This window comes from Struthio camelus, chromosome Z (genome assembly GCF_040807025.1).
Source record: "Struthio camelus isolate bStrCam1 chromosome Z, bStrCam1.hap1, whole genome shotgun sequence".
Classification (NCBI taxonomy): domain Eukaryota; kingdom Metazoa; phylum Chordata; class Aves; order Struthioniformes; family Struthionidae; genus Struthio; species Struthio camelus.
In genome coordinates, this window is record NC_090982.1 from 871,983 (window position 1) to 890,988 (window position 19,006).

The 19,006-nt window shown below is 47.5% G+C and overlaps 1 protein-coding gene and 1 long non-coding RNA gene across 10 annotated transcripts in view; one reads left to right on the forward strand and one right to left on the reverse strand.

The window, feature by feature from the left end:
- The window catches only part of GNE (glucosamine (UDP-N-acetyl)-2-epimerase/N-acetylmannosamine kinase), a 36,539-nt gene extending 19,702 nt beyond the window's left edge, over positions 1-16,837 (reverse strand). The window contains exon 1 of one of the 4 annotated variants that reach the window (XM_068928590.1): positions 16,755-16,837. In XM_068928590.1, coding sequence (XP_068784691.1) covers positions 16,755-16,802 — 48 coding nt within the window. In that variant the 5' untranslated portion in view covers positions 16,803-16,837. Of the gene's footprint in view, positions 1-3,731; positions 3,798-7,504; positions 8,320-8,532; positions 8,632-16,754 lie in introns of those variants that run through there. The other 3 variants (XM_068928591.1, XM_068928592.1, XM_068928593.1) reach the window with 3 other exon arrangements.
- The window catches only part of LOC138064745 (uncharacterized), a 28,472-nt gene continuing 18,164 nt past the window's right edge, over positions 8,699-19,006 (forward strand). For 4 of the 6 annotated variants that reach the window (XR_011137999.1, XR_011137997.1, XR_011137995.1 and 1 more), the window contains exons 1-2: positions 8,699-15,559; positions 17,305-17,448. This is a non-coding gene — a long non-coding RNA (uncharacterized lncRNA). The remainder of the gene's footprint in view (positions 15,560-17,304; positions 17,449-19,006) is intronic. The other 2 variants (XR_011137998.1, XR_011138000.1) reach the window with 2 other exon arrangements.

Sequence of the window (19,006 nt, forward strand, 5' to 3'; positions counted from 1 at the left end):
GTGAGGGAGCAAGTAGAATGTGTGGAGCTCTGCCTCGGGGTGGATAAAGAGCAAGTTGAGAGCCTACGCGCAAGGATTAAAGGGCGGGCTAACATGGGTGACACGGTGGTGGGGGTTTGCTACAGGCCACCTGACCAGGAAGAGGAAGTTGAGGAGGCCTTCTACAGACAGCTGGAAGTAGCCTCACGATCACAGGCCCTGGTTCTCATGGGGGACTTCAACCACCCTGACATCTGCTGGGAAGAGAGCACAGCTAGACACAAACAGTCCAGGAGATTCCTGCAGAGCATTGAGGATAACTTTTTGACCCAGGTGGTGGAGACGCCAACAAGGAGAGGTGCGCTGCTACACTAAACAAACAAAGAAGGTCTAGTTGGAGATGGGAAGGTTGGGGGCAGCCTTGGCTGCAGTGACCATGAGATGGTGGAGTTCAGGATCCTGTGAAGAGGGAGCAGGGCAACAAGTAGGATCACAACGCTGGACTTCAGGAGAGCTAACTTTGCCTCTTCAGGGACCTACTTAGGGGAATCTCATGGGGTAGGGCCCTGGAGGGAAGAGGGGTCCAAGAAAGCTGGTTAATATTCAAGTATCACCTCCTCCAGGCTCAAGACAGGTGCATCCCTCTGAGGAAGAAGTCGAGCAAAGCAGGGAGGAGACCTGCATGGAGGAGCAAGGAACTCCTGGCAAAACTCCAGCAGAAGAAGGAAGTACACAGAATGTGGCAAAGGGGACAGGCCACTTGGGAGGAATACAGGGATGTTGTCAGAGTGTGCAGGGATGCGAGGAGGAAGGCGAAGGCCCATTTGGGATTAAATCTGGCAAGGAATGTCAAGGACAACAAGAAGGGCTTCTTCAAACGCACCAGTAGCAAAAGGAAGCCTAGGGAAAATGTCGGCCCCTCCTTCCGAAAGGGGTGAGTGCCCTGGTAACAAAGGCTACAGAGAAGGCAGAGTTATTGAATGCTGCCTTTGCTTCAGTCTTCACTGCTAAGGCCAGTCCTCAGGAATTCCAGACCCTGGGGACAAGAGAGGAAGGCTGGAGAAAGGAAGACTCTCCCTTGGTGGAGGAGGATCTGGTTAGCGATCATTTGGGCAAACCTGACAGCCACAGATCCATGGGCCCCGATGGGATGCACCCATGAGTACTGAGGGAGCTGGCGGATGTTCTTGCTAGGATGTTCTTGCCACTGTCCATCCTCTTGGAAAGGTCCTGGAGAACAGGAGAGGTGCCTGAGGACTGGAAGAAAGCCAGTGTCACTCCAGTCCTCAAAAAGGGCAAGAAGGAGGAGCCAGGAAACTCCAGGCCTGTCAGCCTCCCCTCCAGCCCTGCAAAGGTGAGGGAACAGCTCCTCCTGGAGGTCATCACTAAGCATGTGGAGGACAAGAAGCTGATCAGGAGTAGTCAGCATGGATTCACCAAAGGGAAATCATGCTTGACCAATCTGATGGACTGAGTGGCTGGGCAGATGAGGGGAGAGCAGTGGATGTTGTCTCCCTGGACTTCAGCAAGGCTTTCCACACTGTCTCCCTCACATCCTCCTAGGTAAGCTCAGGAAGTGTGGGCTAGATGAGTGGACGGTGAGGTGGATTGAGAACTGGCTGGATGGCCGAGCTCAGAGGGTTGTGGTGAATTGCACAGTCTAGTTGGAGGCCTGTAGCTAGTGGTGTCCCCCAGGGGTCAGTCCTGGGTCCACTCTTGTTCAATATATTCATCAATGACCTGGAGGAAGGGACAGAGTGCACCCTCAGCAAGTTGGCTGCCGATACTAAACTGGGGGGAGGGGCTGACACACCTGAAGGCTGTGCTGCCATTCAGAGGGACCTGGACAGGCTGGAGAGCTGGGCGGAGAGGAACCTCCTGAAGTTCAACAAAGGCAAGGGCAGAGTCCTACACCTAGGCAGGAATAACCCCATGCACCAGTACAGGCTGGGGTCTGACCTGCTGGAAAGCAGCTGCTGCAGAGAAGGACCTGGGAGTCGTGGTGGACCACAAGTAAAGCATGAGGCAGCAATGTGGCCTTGTGGCCAAGAAGGCCAAGGGTGTGCTGGGGTGCATTAGGCAGAGTGTTGCCAGCAGGTGGAGGGAGGTGGTCCTGCCCCTCTCCTCAGCCCTGGGGAGGCCTCACCTGGAGTGCTGTGTCCAATTGTGGGCTCCCCAGTCCAAGAGAGACATGGCACTACTGGGGAGAGTCCAGCGGAGGGCTACAAAGATGATGAGGGGACTGGAGCATCTCTCCTCTGAAGCAAGGCTGTGAGAGCTGGGCCTGTTCAGCCTGGAGAAGACTGAGAGGTCATCTCATCAAGGTGTGCAAGTATCTGATGGGAGCGTGTCAAGAGGATGGGGCCACACTCTTCTCTGTGGTGCCCTGTGATAGGACAAGAGGGAACGGGCAGAAACTGAACCACAGGAAGTTCCATCTGAACCTGAGGAAAAACTTCTTGACTGTGAGGGTGACAGAGCATTGGAACAGGTTGCCCAGAGGGGTAGTGGCGTCTCCTTCGCTGGAGATATTCAAAACCTGCCTGGACGCGATCCTGGGCAATGTGCTGTAGATGAGCGTGCTTGAGCAGGGGGTTTGGACTAGATGATCTCCAGAGGTCCCTTCCCACCTTGGCCATTCTGTGACTCTGTGATTCTGTAATTACCCTAAGGAAGCAGAGCCAACAATTAGAATTTCTTGTTTGCACAATATTTGCATGATTAGAAATGTCTAACCTGAGAGGTTCTAAAGGAAAATTTTAAGAAATGGGTTATGGAAACTTCATGGTCCCTAGTAAGTTGGCATCAAGTCTGTCACATTTGTAACAAACCAGGCTGGAGTTCAGTAAGTACTCTTACCTAATGTCTTTCTGCAAAATGTGGTTTGAGTTTACAAACTCACACTGGGCTTTCTAGGAAGTGCAAAAGCAGCTGATCACAGTAACTGTGTAGTAGAACTGAGGAAGAGATCTGCTTGCAGCATTAGAAAGAAACATTGGCACAGAAAGAAGATGGGGAAAAGGCCTTCTGTCCTAAAAGGCACAGGACTTTCACAAAAGCTGCTAGAATTCATACTGCTATATTTGACTCCTTAAATGTGATCTGTTTTAAAGAAAATCATGTTTATTTGGGTTTAATTTTTTTTCATCAGGGACCTAGAATATTAACACAAAGTGCTCAGGAAGCGCCTCCTTAACTGAGACAGCTTGTGGAAGGAGGCCCTTGATCTTGCAGGATACCCTACTTCCCTGGCTAATTTATTTGCAACTTGAAAAACCTTTCAAAAAAACCTTTCAATTTCAATTGGACATCCCATAAAAATACTGCAAAGATCTTCTTTGCTTCTCACCGTAACAGTGAACTTCAGTTTGTCCTGTGTCGCCAGAGGAAGGCGCAATTAATGTCTAATATCCACACACACTGAAACTCCTTAAATTGTTTCCTTGCCAGCTACAAGCAGTACTATCAGAAAGGCATGTTCTTGAAGATGTAACAGGCTATTCACCTTGATGACTTGCTGAGAGATGTTATTATTTAAATACATCCTTCTATAGCGACAAAAACGTATAGCAGATTTCTCCTGCTTCTTAGCAAACAAAACCCTTGCTTCCTGAGACTATTTATCCTAATAGCTCACAAACACTTTCACTATCCAACTAGGTCACACTAGTCCAATATTGAGATAGTTGTCAGTTTGCTGCTAACGGCATGCCTACTTCTAGCAAAAGGGTATCTTCATTTGCAATCACTACCTTTTATCACAAGGCAATCAGATGACTTTTCCAGCTTTTGCTTCAGTCAGTTTGTGCATCTGTTAAAAACTCTTTGGTGAGGTAAAATACATAAAAGAGTTACATATTGACTTCTAATCCTTTCCATACTCTTTTGCAGGACAAAGTACACCAAGACATTAAAATAATACATTAAGTTACAATAGGACAACTACTTTTGGAGACAAGTAGATAAGTAAGGACGATGATAATCATCATGCAATTTGCAGTCTTAAAACAAACAAACAAAAACAAAAAAACCCACCCTGTCAATTAAAAGGCTACAGAAATTCAATATTTTTCAAGCAAGATGAACAACAACTACAGCAAGATGTTTCCTCTAATCCTATTTTCCAGCTTGCTTAGTAGCCAACTTAAACTATGTTATCAGTTTTAATGTTTACCTATCACAGTCGGGCATTTTATCTTGCTGCTCCCCTCCCCCTACAATGTAGCAATAGGAAAAAGATACTTTAAGGAACAACCTATTAAAAAAAAAAGCGTAGAGCAACAATTCCCACCAAATAACCCAACTTCCCCCCTCCCCCCGAAACAGTAAAGTCGCTAGCACAGGTAACGAGACCAGCTATTTAGAAGTTCCTTATGGCGCTCCCTTTGCAAATAACTGGATTTTAAACAAGTACCATCCTTTGGGTATGAAGTCTAACGCTACATCAGCATTTTGTTCCAGTTTTAAGGCAAGCAAACAGAAGTTGGCAATTTCCATATTAAGCCAGCGGGCGCACCCTCTCCGACTCAAGTACAACAGCACTGCCCTCTCCGTTGGTTCAGTAACTTGGGAAGCTCTTCCTGAGCAGCTGCTCACAGCACACCAACAGCACGTTCCTGTGCCTTTCCCGAAACCCAGCTTCCCTCCGTTTGCATCGCTCTACGAACGATTTGTTAAGCGTAGCTGAGCAAGCCACCCACCTCCTTTATCCATCTCCCCCATCACTGGAATCTGCGCCTCTGCACAGAGTCGGTGCTGTAAGCAAGGATGGACACGCGCACGGCAGCCGACGCGCCAGGCCTCGCGCAGCACTGAATTCATGCACTACGTTTTCTGTTCCCCCACGTTTCTGGCGTGCCACCACGCTGGCAAGTCACAGGCTGATGACCGGTGTGCAGTACGGGGATCTCAGACCCAAGGGATAAGACTGTCACAGCGGGAGCGTTCCCGCTCCGAATGACTAACTGAAAGCCAGGAAGAACCAAAGTCGAACTCATAACCCGGCATTACGGCTGAGAGGCAGTACGGTTGAGCTAAACTTTTAGATTGCCAAGAAATTATTGTTTTAACAATTGATTTTACCTGCCAAATTTCCTACATCTAAAAAGCTCAAGCTTTTGAGAGGTGCATATTGAAAATCCTTTACATTTAAACATGAAGTAAGCAGCAAAAGTAAAAACAAAAGAACCAAGCAGCTTTCACAAGACAGGCTGTCTTCTACCACTGTCAGTGGTAGAAGGAGGTAAACTGCTACTTTCAGGAGTTAAAGAGTCTGCTTGGCAGTAAATTCAGCTTTCTTTTAATTTTTTTAAAGCTAACAAAAAAGACCACACCAGAACAGTAATGAACAACAACAATAACAGAATTAAAATTCCTCTGCTTCATACATTTAAAACAATGGACACACTTTTCTCATAAGACTTCTCACTAAAAAAAAATCTTAAAATCTGCAGTTTCTCAAGACCTGAATGTAAAACATGAGGACCTTGGCTGTGCAGGTTACACTATCCGCCAGCAATCATCCTCCTTCTCACAATTCAGAATGTTAAAATCTTGACTTCAGCCTTGTTTTGAGGATAGGATTAATGAGTTAACCTTTGTGGTTAACTGAAAATCATAAAAGGAGTTTTCTTTCCCTTGGAAGAAAGACGGGTGGTTCCCTTGGCTCGCTATTACTATCACGTTTCATCTTACATATTTGCCATGTGCAAAAACGAATTCATCTGTTACCTACAATACATAGAAATCCTACCTTTTTTTTCCTTTCTGCAGTTGCAGCAAAGGATATAAAAGATGAACTATGAATATAATAAAAGCCCGCTAATCTATGCTACACCTACTTCTTCATTTAAATAAATAAGCTATGAATCATGTTTAACTCTTCAATCACTAAACTGTATTTTAATTCTTCACCTGAAAGGCGAGGTTAAATTAGCAAAAGGCTTAATTCCCACTCGTCTCTACTACTCTATAATGCAGATATATATTAGCCCTGTGTGGACACAATTCCATTACAATGTCGACCGTCCGATCTCGTGTTCCTCTTATATTTAATTTTGTTTTTGTTTTTGTTTTTTTACACTTATGAGAATTTTTTCAGCAACAGAAGTTTGTTATGGGGAAAATAGAGATTACTTCAATAGTGTCTTAGCGAAGAGACAGGGCTCAAGTTTTATTCCTTTGGAGAAGACACAAAAGTTAGATGTCAGATTGGTGTAGCATGCAACGTGCTACATAAATAACACAAAGAAAAAGCTTTTCAGCTTTCACAGATTTCAAGAGTAAATTCTGATGTCAAAATCGTTCTCCCTTTGATGTTTTTCTGTTACTGAAACAGTCTTTTGTATGTACTCTTCAAAGTCTGTTTTATAAACAGCAGGTAAAAAGACAGTTTATCCTTTCCGCAAAATTTCAAAAGAAAGGCTATTGTGATATCCTGCTCCTCCGACAACCTACGTCTCACTAGTATTTCCAGGGACAGACGCTTATGTGCAAACACACAAAATTCAGCAGCTTTATTAAAGATTTCCCTATTGTTAACGTATATTAGTTTATTTTTATCACACAAAATAAACAAGTGTTTTTGTATAATCTTCACTATGGTTACTTCAGTGCCATTAGGAATCTATCCCAAGTTTGTCAAAGGCCAGAAGCATGTCTAGTCTTCCCTTGCACCCCAGTAGGGCTTTGCAAAACACAAAGTACACAGCAAGGTTTTTATTGGTGTAACTCCAACAGCCGTGATCCCTGAGACAGAGGAGCTTACACTGCCTTCCAGAATGAAACTAAACTCACAAAAAGCAAAGGCTAAGCAGAAACGGCATTTTTCTTTCACCCCAGAAGCACAGCTAGGCCAGCCAACCGTGGCAGAATAGATACAGCCAGAGTGCCAGCATGTGATTATTGTCATGGCAAATTACGTCGCGTTCTATGGATTCGGCCAGAAATAAATAATTTTGTTTGGTTTGCATTAAGTTCCTTCTGTTATATTCATACTTTACTTCAAAAACATATGGTAATTAATTACGGTTTTACGCTTGTAAAGGGTCAGAGGGTAACCCTTCAGATAAACCAATTATTTCCTTTTGCTGAAAACTTCTGCAGTTATGTAGGTATATGAGGAAGGTTTTAATTTAATCTTGCCTTTCACTTCACCTAGCAGGCTTAAAATATTGTAAAGGAATGTAAGAAACTGAGGGCGTGAGGTTGAAGACGTAGGAAAGAATTCTTCCAGGATCCTGGATGCATTGCAAACGTAGGTCAGAGAGCATGTTACTGTATACCTGTGCTGCAGAGCCAAACCGCAAAGCGCATTAGCTAGAGCCAAACAGATTCACCGCCTTCTCTTTTTCACACCAACTCTGCTTTGGAGGTGCTTCTGAGCAGGACAACCTGCCGCTGCGTACAGAAAGCCAGTTGTGTAATTCAAATAAAGTAACGTTCAAGATGTGAAGGCGGCCCCTGACACCTGTGTAAGCTTGTCTTTGAAAGTGCGTGATTAACGTGACTATAATTAGAAGCAAACCTCACACGGGACCCCTCTAGCCGTCCGCTGCTGGTTCTGTAGGACGCATGCTGAGAAGCCTGGGTGAAACGGGCTTTCAGACCCAGGACGAAGGAAGCGATGAGGGGAGCTTGCCCACAGCCGCCTTACTCCAAGTGATCTGTCTTACCTAGAAACACCATTTCCCCTCCGACAGAGCTTTTCATTTCGGCACACCACGATTATAACAGAAAGATTACTTTCCCGTCCTCCTCGGTCCTCCGGCAGCGTCTAAGATTTCAGAACGACCCAACCCAACCGCAGAAGGCGCAGTCTGCTAAAGCACCCAGCCTGCGCCTCGCGGTACGATCTCGCTGCTCGCGGCGGCGACCGAGCAGGTGGAAACGGAGAGGGTCGGTGAGGCAGCACGGCGGAGCGCCCCTCGCCCCACCGCCTGCCGCCTGCGGCCCAGGTCTCTCCACGCCGCTCCGGGGGCAGACGCGGCGGAAGAGCTGACTGCCCTCAAGAGCAAACTCGTGCCCGTTTTAAGCCCGCTCCAGCTTCAGCTGAGGCGACGTTTCAGGAAGGCCCCACACAGAGCCGTATTTAGTAACCGTCCCCAGACCCTCCAGCACGTTACTTGCAAAAGAGCTGTAACGCAGCAACACGCAGGCCTTAGTGCAGCCTCAGCGTCTGTGCCGCTCAGAAAACTCAACGCGTCTTTTTCTGGAGACCCAAAATACCTGCCAACAACCCCCCACCAGCCTTACGCACCTCCCCGCCCTTCGCCCCCGCCCTCCGTAGCGCGCATGCGCGCGGCCGCCCGCCACGCCGCCGCAGCCCCCCGCCACCTCTGCGGCAGGACGCGCGCCACATCCCACACGGCGCATGCGCACCAGTGGGGCGTGGCTGCCGCGGGGTTCGAGGACAACTCCCCCCGCCCCCCGCCCCCCCCCCCCCCCGCCGCGCGCCCGCCAGACCGTTATACAGCGCGGCAACGGCTCTCCCCCGCGCCCCGCGCCCCTGCAGGCGCCCCAGCGCCGCCGCGCCCCTGCGCGCTCCCCCCTCACCTCGGTCCGCGTCGCGCCGAGGCGGCAGCGGCGGCGGTCGGAGCCCAACGGCCGCGCCGGCGCTGAGGCCCCGCCCGCCAGCCGAGGCCGCGCCCGCGCCCCCGCAGCCCCTTGGCGGCGAGCGCCGCGCTCGGCCCCCCCCCCCTCCCCCGGCGCTGGTCCGGCCTCTCCCCCTGAAATCGGTGTCGTTTCTGGGCCTGCGACAGACGCAATCGGTACGTGTCTGAGGAGTCTCGGATGCCCTCGGCTTTCACTCTGCGCCTCTCCAAATTTTGAGTTAGCCTTGAATCAGCTGCCGGGCTGGACGCACCTCAGAGAAAACTGATGCCGTGGCTGTATTCCTGTCAGTGGCGGGGACGGGGACGGGGGGGGGGGGAGCGCTGGACTTTTCCAGCAGTGGTGAACGTTTGTGTAGAAGGGCTTTGAGGAACGATGGCTGAAGTCTTCAGTTAGAAAAAGACCGTAAATGGGAATTCTGGAAATGTTTAAAAGTAAAAATTGACTGCAGGACTTGCCCTCCGTTTCTGAGTTGATTGCTCTCCATGAAAGACAGAAAGAACATCGCATAGTGATACTCAGAGGGCCCTCAGACAGCTGTGGTGCAAGGAGTCAGAGCACCTCAAGGCCTCAGTGTCTTGGGAGTACTGGGGCACACCCCCTTCTCCAATTACTGAGGATTTTAACGTGAAATGCTGACCACAGGAAGTAACAGGAATTGGAAGGCACCTTGGGTTCAACTTCTGACATGCTTGTTTTCATTGTGTTCATTGTGACTGGATTTTCTTTGTACATCTTGCATATTGCTTAGAAGCCTCTGTGCATTTTGGAAACGGCAGTATAATTAGTGTGGATTGTTTCCTGTGAGCGCCTTCACGTTATGATAAGCTCATCAGCATGCCTACAGGTGGTTTCACTGAAACAAAATAACGAGCAAGGGCCTGAGTCAAATTCAAGCGTGAGTGTGTGTATGTGTCTATGTATCTATAAATTCTGAAACATGCAAGTACTTATGCAGCTAGAAACAATCACACCCGGCGTTAATTATTCTTACTACCGCATCAGTGCATCTCTGTGATGCGTTTTCTGCAAAAATGTTATGATGGTGTCTCAGCATCTTGCAGCACAGGCTGCACGGGAAGTGGAAAACTTGGCTCCTTCTGGTTATTACTCCCCCACCAACCAACCTCACGGCATTACACATACAGAGTGAAACTTCTCTTGTGTTACTGCCTGAACCCTGCCCCCAGCCTCTCCAGCAAAGAGAAAAATGCTACCCAGAAAGATGAGCCAGGAGGAGAGGCCTCAGCCCTTAACCTGCTTGTTCCACTCACTTTTATCTTTTGCTGCCCAAAATCTGTGATGACACTGTGCAGATGGACCCCAGGCCTCGCCCAGCCCTTAGGCTGTAGTGGTGCTCTTCTTCAACCTATGCAGAGCTGTAGTAACTGTGGCAGTCCCAGAGGACGTAAAAGGATACTTATGCACAAAGCGTTGGAAACGCAGACCTCGCTTCTCTAGAGCGAGATCAAGCTGCTTAGGATTTCAACAGAAGGGCCAAGATCATCTGGTTTGGTTTGCAGCTAGCCTAAAGATCATCCCATCTGGGTAGCCATCCTGAGTGAGATGACAGGTGCTAGACTGCAGTCTGGACTTGAGCCATGGGACGTGTGGGTGCATGACTGTTCAGGAGAGGGATAGTTTGAGATGAATTTCGCAGACAAATAGCTAGTAGCTGCGTTTCCCTCCTTCTGAGAGCAAAGGAGTATGCCTCTTCTAATCAGCATCTACAGCAGGTAGAGCTTTAATTATTACTTAAATAGAATGGAAACAAATGTAGAGTTATGTCAAAACCAGTTGTAGGAAGTGAAAATCTAGGGTAAGATTTTCAAAAGTGACTAGAAGCAGTTGTCCAGGTCCATTTTACGCTGTCCAGCCTAGAGCATGTGAAAGCAGCTTGAATTTTAAAGTTAAAGGGTATAGTACTGCCAGAAGAGCAGGTCCTTTTGACACAGCTGAACCAATCACTTTTGAAAATTGTGGCCACAGTGCTCAGCTGCTATGAATGCACTCTGTTATGAACAGACCTTATAGGCACAGACCAAGTAACACATACTAGATGATATAAGGAGAATGTTAGCCCAAGTACACACCTGTAGGGAAAGAGTAACAACTAATCACATTCCTGGATTTTCCTGTTTGTTCTTCCCAGTTAAAACTGCCAGGTGAGCAGTTAATAGTAACTGTAAATAACCACAGCAGTGGATTAGTAAGGCTAGTATCATGCCTTAGGCTTGCAGCATGTACACAATGCTTCAGAGAAAGGGAAGAGATAGAGGATAAGACAAAGCCATTTATGCTATGCAAAGGGATATCTGGGGTTTTATTCCCTCGTGTCAGCACAGATCTCCCACATCTTTGTTTGGTGTCTTAAACCAACATGAGAAAAGGACCTGGATGTACGTAAGAATGTTAGGCGTAGACTTTTAGGCCAAGAGAGAGGAAATCCAAAACTGAAAATTTATTTCCTGTCTCAGGGAGCATATGCTAAAATCAGATGTATCAACAACCCAGGTACTAGGGAGAGTTTTGATTCTTCTTGAAGTAACTACGAATTAGCTTAAAAATGTCACAGGGATTCCTTTAGAGCTGCCAGTGTTTTGCAAAAGATTAACAGCTTTTCTCTTTTCTTTTTAGTAAGACAACATACGCTGAGGCTTGGTGTCTTACGATATAATTTGTATTTACATATATCATTTAAAATCTGAGTCAAGCTTCAGTAACTAGCTAGAGTTCCAGGATGTGATACACACACAGTATGATAGGCAACCTCCATTCCTGGGGACTCCTTGGTTGGGGGTGTAGAGAAAACTTCAACCTAAAACTCACACGGCAATGGAAAGAGCGCTTGTAAGCTCAGTGTGATTTTTATCCGCCCTTTCAGTATCTAAAGACTTGAGCCTTTATCTTCATTTCAGCTGAAAGAAATGAGAAACGTTTTCCGCTCCCTCCCTCTAAAAATAAAATAGTGAAACTGACCCATTTTTTTGCTGCCATCATGTGATTTGCTCTGCCTGTGTGATCTGGCCCATCCTTCAAACAGGGACTGTTTTCTTTACTTAGATACAGGCTCTTAAGGGTATATAGTATTGCTCTTTGTACAGTTCCTAACATAGTGAAGCTTTAGTCTTGTTCGGTCGTGCTACAATAAACCTTTACTAATTTGTGTTCATCCACGAGAGAACATGACCTAGTTCAACATACCCAAGTTGGCTGCAAACTGGTTGGTTTTGAGAACTGATAGCAACCTAGCTGGGATGATTCCTGTGGATAGATTTTTACCCAGGACAGCACTACATAGTCTATGCTGAAGCCTGTGAGGTGTGTCAAAAATCCTCAACCAGGAGACAAGATGGCTTACTTAAAACTACCCTGGCTATGTCCAAACAGGAATGAACGAGCTACTGTGTGTTCTGAGTATTTAGACACAAGTTAGTGAGAACTCGAGACTCAACTTGATTGCAAGATGTCTGTGAAGGGCCACGGTTAAGTTTGTCAAGGGACAGATCTCAGTTTTGACATCAGCTTATTGTGGGAGAGTTTTTTGTCATGTCACCTTGATCGAGGAAAACACTGCAGAAGAAACAGCCAGGTTAGCTGGATGCAAACAGCTCTCAAATGTAACGGATCAGAAGGCAAAAAGTTTCTTCCCTGTAAACTTGCTCAGTTCTAGTCGCTGTGGGTACTTACCACAATAACAACTGAGAAGTCTTACTGTTTACGTCTTTTTAAAGTGGTAAGTTTGCACGACTGAGCCCAATCGTCTGTCCAGCTTTCAGTGGAAGCGAAACCTAGGTAGCTTCTGCCTCACGCTCACTGTATTATCATGGTTTTGAGGATGGGAGATACCAAAATTACCACATTCCAGTAGTGCTGTGATTCTAATCTTGTGTTCTGCTCTGTGCCATCCAGCCCTACGCCCGCATCCCAACCTTCCTTTCAGTGATCGAGCAGAGGTACCGTCTGACGTTGTTGCCCCTCTGGCGTAGGTGCTGTAGCAGTGGACGATGCTGTCTGTCCGGAGAAAAGCTGCTGTGCACGTGGGCCTGCAGAGGCTTGCGAGCCCTCAGAAAGAGGTGTAAGCTATGCTATCTGGGAGCAGGAAGTCCCACAGGTCAGCAGCTGGGAGAAAAGGCAGGGAGAAACTAGAAGTGATCACCCAGCGGTAAGTGCCTAATTTTTGCAGTTAGAATTGACATATAGTGTTGAAAAGGAAATGAAATTGCTGGCATTAAAGAAGAATGAAGTATTTAACTCTGGCCTTTTGTCAGTACTAATGAATTTAAATACTTAACATGTTGCTAACAGGTCAAGAGGTTCCTATTTGCTTTTTGTCCAGCTAGTGTATGTTTCTTACGTCTTTCTTATCCCTTGTAGTGCCATAGGGCATCATATGCATGTATGCAGCTGTGTTTTCAATGTGACTGTCTGCTGAGAAATACTTGAAATAATGTCTTCTCTGCTAAGTGAATAAATGAAGGATTTCTAATTTCTAATTTTAACGGGGTTTAATGCTAGTACATAATTACAAAAGGTCTGTTAATCAAGTAAACATATATTGTCAGGACTAATGAACAGTATTAGTAAACATGTATTTCCTCCTTTTTTCCGTTTTAAACGATTTTTTTGCATGTGCCATTGGTGAACTTCTACTTTGGCTATTTAACTGCACTAAAAAAAAAGGTGATGGAGGAAGAAAACCCAGTTGTACAGATGGTTACATTATATAATTACAGGTTTAAAGTCAACAAAGGAAAATTTGAAAGACAATATAAAGTGGACAGAGAAGTGAAAAAGCCTCTTTTTGGCAGACTAAGAGAAGGACAAATCCTTCTGTCTTGAAAGCTTGTAACAAACCAGGTCTCCTTAGCTGAGCCATTCAAATACGTTCTTTAATAATCCTGTGACTTTGCGTGCAATCTTAAATCCTACCCTGCTAACTAGCTACACTTCCCTGAAACAATTTCAAAATTTTCACTTTAAAAAGCTTGCAGAAATGAGTAGAAGGCTCCAATGCCAGAAGTACAGGGCTTTCTTTATCAGGCATCACAGAAAAGCATGTATTTGTTTTTAATTCTGGGCTAGGAATAAAATGTCCTCAATTTTTATTTGTAGTATCTATAGCCCTTATTTTCACTACTAGCAGTCTCCAGAAAAGGCTTTGTTTCTCCAAAAAGAGAATAAAAGTCGAGGATAATTATAAACTAGCACACAATTTTAAAAGAGGTGCTAACCTGGCGGTAAGTAAAAAAGCCTGCAATCAATAAACCTTCTGTAAACACACTTCACTTGCACAGGAAGGCAGTACCTTGTAAATGATAAAGAACAAAGCTTTAGGGTTCAGGATGTGAAATTGTAGTGAAGTTTAAAATTATTTCATTTAACAAAAAAAAACCCCAAACCAAACAAATAGGAAAAAAAACCCAACCCCCCCACACTCCCCACACGGTAACTGGTCATTTAGTTCTTTCCTTCCTTTTGACAGTTATCCTGAAAGTAATGTCACTCATAGATAATCTGAGTAATGGTCAGCTGTTACTCTAGCTTAACATTTCAGGATAGCCTCTTTTTTCCAGCTGGATTTGATATCCATGTTATTTTATTAGAGCATTCATTTGGTACTGTATGCTTTAAATAAAGACGGTTAAGAATGAAAAAGAATTGAAAACAACTACTAAAATTTGCCCCGATTTTGCAGGAAGAGCAACTCTCCTGACTGGTATTCTCGCTTCAACATAGATGTCTGTAGGCTATGCTGACTCCCTCTAGGAAAGACCCCACCACTGAGAGACTGGCAGCCTATTTTCCAAGCCACTCTGTATGCCAGGATGTACAAGGCTACCCAAAAATCACATGGCCTGGACTGGCTTGGCTGCTGAGGCAGTATGTGTTAGAAACCTAACCCAAACAGCCCTGCCATTTGGCTAGTGAGACTCAGTGATGTCGAGAGGCTTGTCTCTTTCCTGTCTCTTTCTAAAACCTCCTCATGTACCTTGGAAAGGCAGTTATAAAATAATTACACTGTCTAGTGTGTTCTCATGATTGTATTTTCTCACACAGAAATCTATGAGGCATCTCAATCTCTTACAATGAAATTGTAAGAAAAGGCCTGCAATTTGAACAGGATTTCCAAGGGGGCGTTTTGTATTTTCAAAGCGAGGTACTTTGTGGGAAAATCACTATGATGAGCTTATACCACATGAAATCACAGATGTTTATGGAAAAGATTACAGGAGTGCAGGATGCTTGACTCTGCTCTAGTCTCAATTTTACGCAACCAGTAAAAATCCTCTTTCCTTGAGCAGCACAATGGTGATGGGCATCTAAGTTCCTTAATTATTTCCCTTAGCATAGGCTGCCAACCTTCTACACACTAAAATTCTCCAGGCTGCAAGTAGATTCGTTAAGCAGGAAATGGTGAAGGAGCAGTGGAGCGGAGGTGAGCAATCTTCTGGTAGAAGAATGCTCCCCAGTCAAAAAATCCCTGTAGTTTTTGTGTACTAACACTCTAAACCCAAGAGACCAAGCCAACCTTCTGGATTTTCCACCAGTGCCCTTGTTTTCCTTATCATGAACGGGGAACTTTGTAAAATTTTCACTTCTATCCCTAGGTCATTTTATTCTTTGGCATCTGATGTACTGACACTGTGGTGTTATGTCTGGAGTTAGAGCACCATGGGGAAACACTGCTAGAAAAGGGCAGAAAATGTTTTCAGTGAATTGTTCTTAAAAATCAGGACAATGGACAAATTTTCTGTGCTGGTGGGAAACCTCTTTCCTTAAACCCTAAACCTGAGTCCTAGACTGATCACTTCAACACACAGATATCCCTGCTGACAACATTTCTCAACATTTCCAGGTCTCAGGGAGACCTGGAGCTGCATCTTCGGCCAAAGCTGGTTGGGAGACAAGAGGAAGCAGAAACACGTGCAGAAACACTTCAGGGAAAGAGATGTTTCCAGCTGACATGGTAAGACATTCAGATTCAAATAGGACAGGCTGTATTTGCATATGTGGGCACACACCGGAGGTTATGTACTCTGGCAGAAGACACCTGCAATGCCTGTTCCACACCCTTGGTGTGCAAAGAGCTGTGTCCTCTGGCAGCATAAAACAACTGGCAGACAGCCACAAAATCTGCTCCACAGGTGGCAAAGTGAACAGTCAGAGCAAGAGCATCACTCTGGTGACTGCCTGCACTGGGAGTGCTGACCAAGGGCCAGGGAAGCAGAGCACCTAGGCCCTTGCCGGGCTCTTTGGTCCCCCCCTCCAGTGTCACCTTCGCAACTTTTCCAGACTTGTCTCCCTCTTCACCCTGTTGTATGCCTTTCCACCAATGCTGTCTTCACTTCAGTTCTGTTAGTGGAACCCTTTTAGAGAAAACCTACCTAAAAAAAAAAAATATCTCCTGGAACTCAAACTCCATGTTACTCTGCCTATGTTAATGTCCCTTCAGCAAGCCACTATCCATATCCTGTTTGGGCTATGAATCCCTTTCTTCCCACCATGCCTACATAGCATCTGGCACTGGGGGGCCCATTCCTCACTGCCACCAATACATCAGTAAAATATAGAGAGAGATAATAATAATAATCCTAAGATCCTGCCCAGAGCTTCCGTCTTTCCCACCCTCCAAGTACTGGCCCCAACAGAGCTGAGCCCGAACTACTCTCCCACTGCTCCCTTAACAAGGAAATCACAATGACAAGAAATGCAGCGTTCCCCCTGGGAAGGTCACCAGCTCCTGATACGCCGCTATGGCTTTCACCATGAAAAGAGACTCTGAGCACAGCAGAGACAACCATGCAGCATCTTTCTCCAGAGAACTTGAAAACGCCCCGCAAACCTGCAGACGCTGCCGCAGATCCCAAGCGCCGCATGGCGAAGCCGAGGTGCGGCGGCCCGTCCCGCGGGGCGGCAGCACCTGCCGGGTGGCCACGCCGGCGGCGGAGGCTGCCCGCGCACCTTTGTCCGCGGCTGCCGCCACCGCGGCTGCCTCGCCCGGCGCCTCCCGCGCAGCGCAGTGCAGCGCAGCGCAGCGCAGCGCAGAGCCGCCGCCGCTCCGCGCACCGCTGCCCGCCGCACAGCAGCGCTGCTCCGGCGCGGGGCGCCCCGCGCAGCCCCCGCCCACGCCCCCCGCCACGCCACGCCGCGCCGCGACTTACGTGGGGGCCGCGGGCGGGCTGGCGGCGCGGCGGCGCGGGGGTCCCCATGGCCTGCGAGGCGTCCCGCGCCCAGCCGCGTGCCGGGCGGCGCCGCCGCTGCCAGGCCGGGCCGCCGCGCAGCGGGCGCGGGCGCGGGAGCGGGAGCGGCCCCGGCCCCGCCGCCGCCGCCGCCGCCGCCGCGCCCCGCCCCGCCTCCGCCCCCGCCGCGGCCTCCCGGCTGCGGTCCCGCTGCCGCTGGCATCGCCGCGGCTGCCCGGATCCGGCGCAGCGCGCGCAGGGGACCTGCCTGCGAGCAGCAGGGCGGCCGTGCTCAGCGCTGGCAGCCAGCAGCGGCCAGGGCGCCAGAAGCCCGGCTCCCGCTCGCCTGCACCTCGCCGGTCCCAGGCGCTGGCACCCGCAAACGTCGCTGAGCAGCCCCTGCTCCGCGGCCGGATTTGTGCCTACGCACAAACAGTCCTGCAGGGGTGGCCGGTCTTTTCAACGCGCTGTGCCCGTTTTATAATCCATCCCTGTGTAGCCATGGCGGTTAATCGTTTTTTTATTTTGCCAGGCAAGTATGTTTCCAGCTGCTGATTTTACCCAGTTGAGTATCTGCAGCGTAGGCTGCTAAATAAAGCACGAGAAGAGGAGGAAGAACAATAAAGCAGCAACAACACATTTCAAAAGAGCAGGCACTTGTAGAATCAGGGAGCAAGTAGGTACTTTGTTAGTTTGCTGTGAAGCATACGTTGCATTTTTCTCTGTTTTCCACGGGCTTTCTATGTTTTCCACATATCTGACCTGATTTTTCTTTCACGACGTGTTTTGGCTGTGAGTACTTTTGCTCTTATCTAATCTAGTATCTTTTGCTGCAATCTAATCTGAAGCTCACTGGTTTTAACACTGTTTAACACTGTTTTCCACTGGTGAAGTCACACGATCCACATCTGTTTGTACCTCTTGGGGTTTTCCAGCATTGTTCACTTAACAAATTTTCTTCTCCCAGGGCTGTTTGATGCCTGTATATATGTGTATGCAATGTATGTGTATGTATGTGCAAGTACATGTTTTTTAAACATTTGCCAGTGGTGGGGGCTTTCAGAAAACAAACTGTATACCAATATCCCCATTTCAGATATCTGACTACTGAAATTTCTCTGTTGTTGATAAAAATGACCTTTAGAGATGGAGCTTGAGGCTAGTTTGTTTCCGTGGGACAACACTACATTGAAAGAAAAGCCCAAATTCCCTATAATTTCTTACTGTTCGTTTCCACTTTAGCAGAGATTTGAGATTATGCTTCTCCAAACGCCACGGATCATTTGTCTGACATGGGACCTTTACTTCCTACTCTCCTGATGATTCACCCACTTCCAAATCATGGGCCTTTGTTTTAGACTGATACTAACGCAAGTTCGTTCATCTAACTCAATTGTTCCTTTAGTATTGTGTTATGCAGCACTGTTGATAATGTAAAGCTGCCAGGAACTGTGTCTATCACTTCTATGCTAGCTTTACCTCCCAGCAGAAGGCCTCTGACTGTTGATTGGGTTATTTTGCTTTTCTTGAAACTGCAAAAGTAAGAACACTGGGCCGTGGCTTTCCTGAGTCTGCTCTGACTAATGAAAGCTCTTCAGGCAAATGGGTACTCCTGTGCTTGCATGGGCAGTCAAGGGTGTGTATCCTGGCTCCTTGTGTCACCTCACACGAGTTGCGCAGCAGTGTCTGGGCTCTGCTTGGGCCTTTTGTGGACCTTGTTGGAAGTTGTGGAGGCTTTCTGGGGAGCCCCGAGGAACTAGACGGTGCTTGCTGCTAGCAGGAAGGGAGAGCTAGGCAAGGACAACCGCAGGAAGCCTTGACTTAACTTCTCCTGGGAAGTTCTAGTTAGGTATGACTGCTGCTAATGAGCTCTCTGGGCTGCCCTGGTAAGAGGCAGTTGGAGCTTTTGATTCAGGTGGCTCCTGATTGGGTGGGTCAAGCACCCTTGTGAGTCACTGCTAGGCAGAGGCCTATGTAAGAGGCAGGCCTAGAGTGCAGCCCCCAGAGCGCAGCCAACAGAGGCAGCAAACAGATGCAACAGTTTGTGCAACAGAGGCAGCGAACAGATGCAACAGTTTGTGCAGCAGTTCGCGCAGAAGGGTGCCAGAAGGCAAAGAAAGCACCTCTCCATTTTCCATAGTGGTGTGTCCTTCCCTGGGGCATGGTCATGACACGCTGCAGAGCACATTCCCCAGTGGCTGCTGGAGGTGCTGCATCGGCTGTGTCTGAGGCTT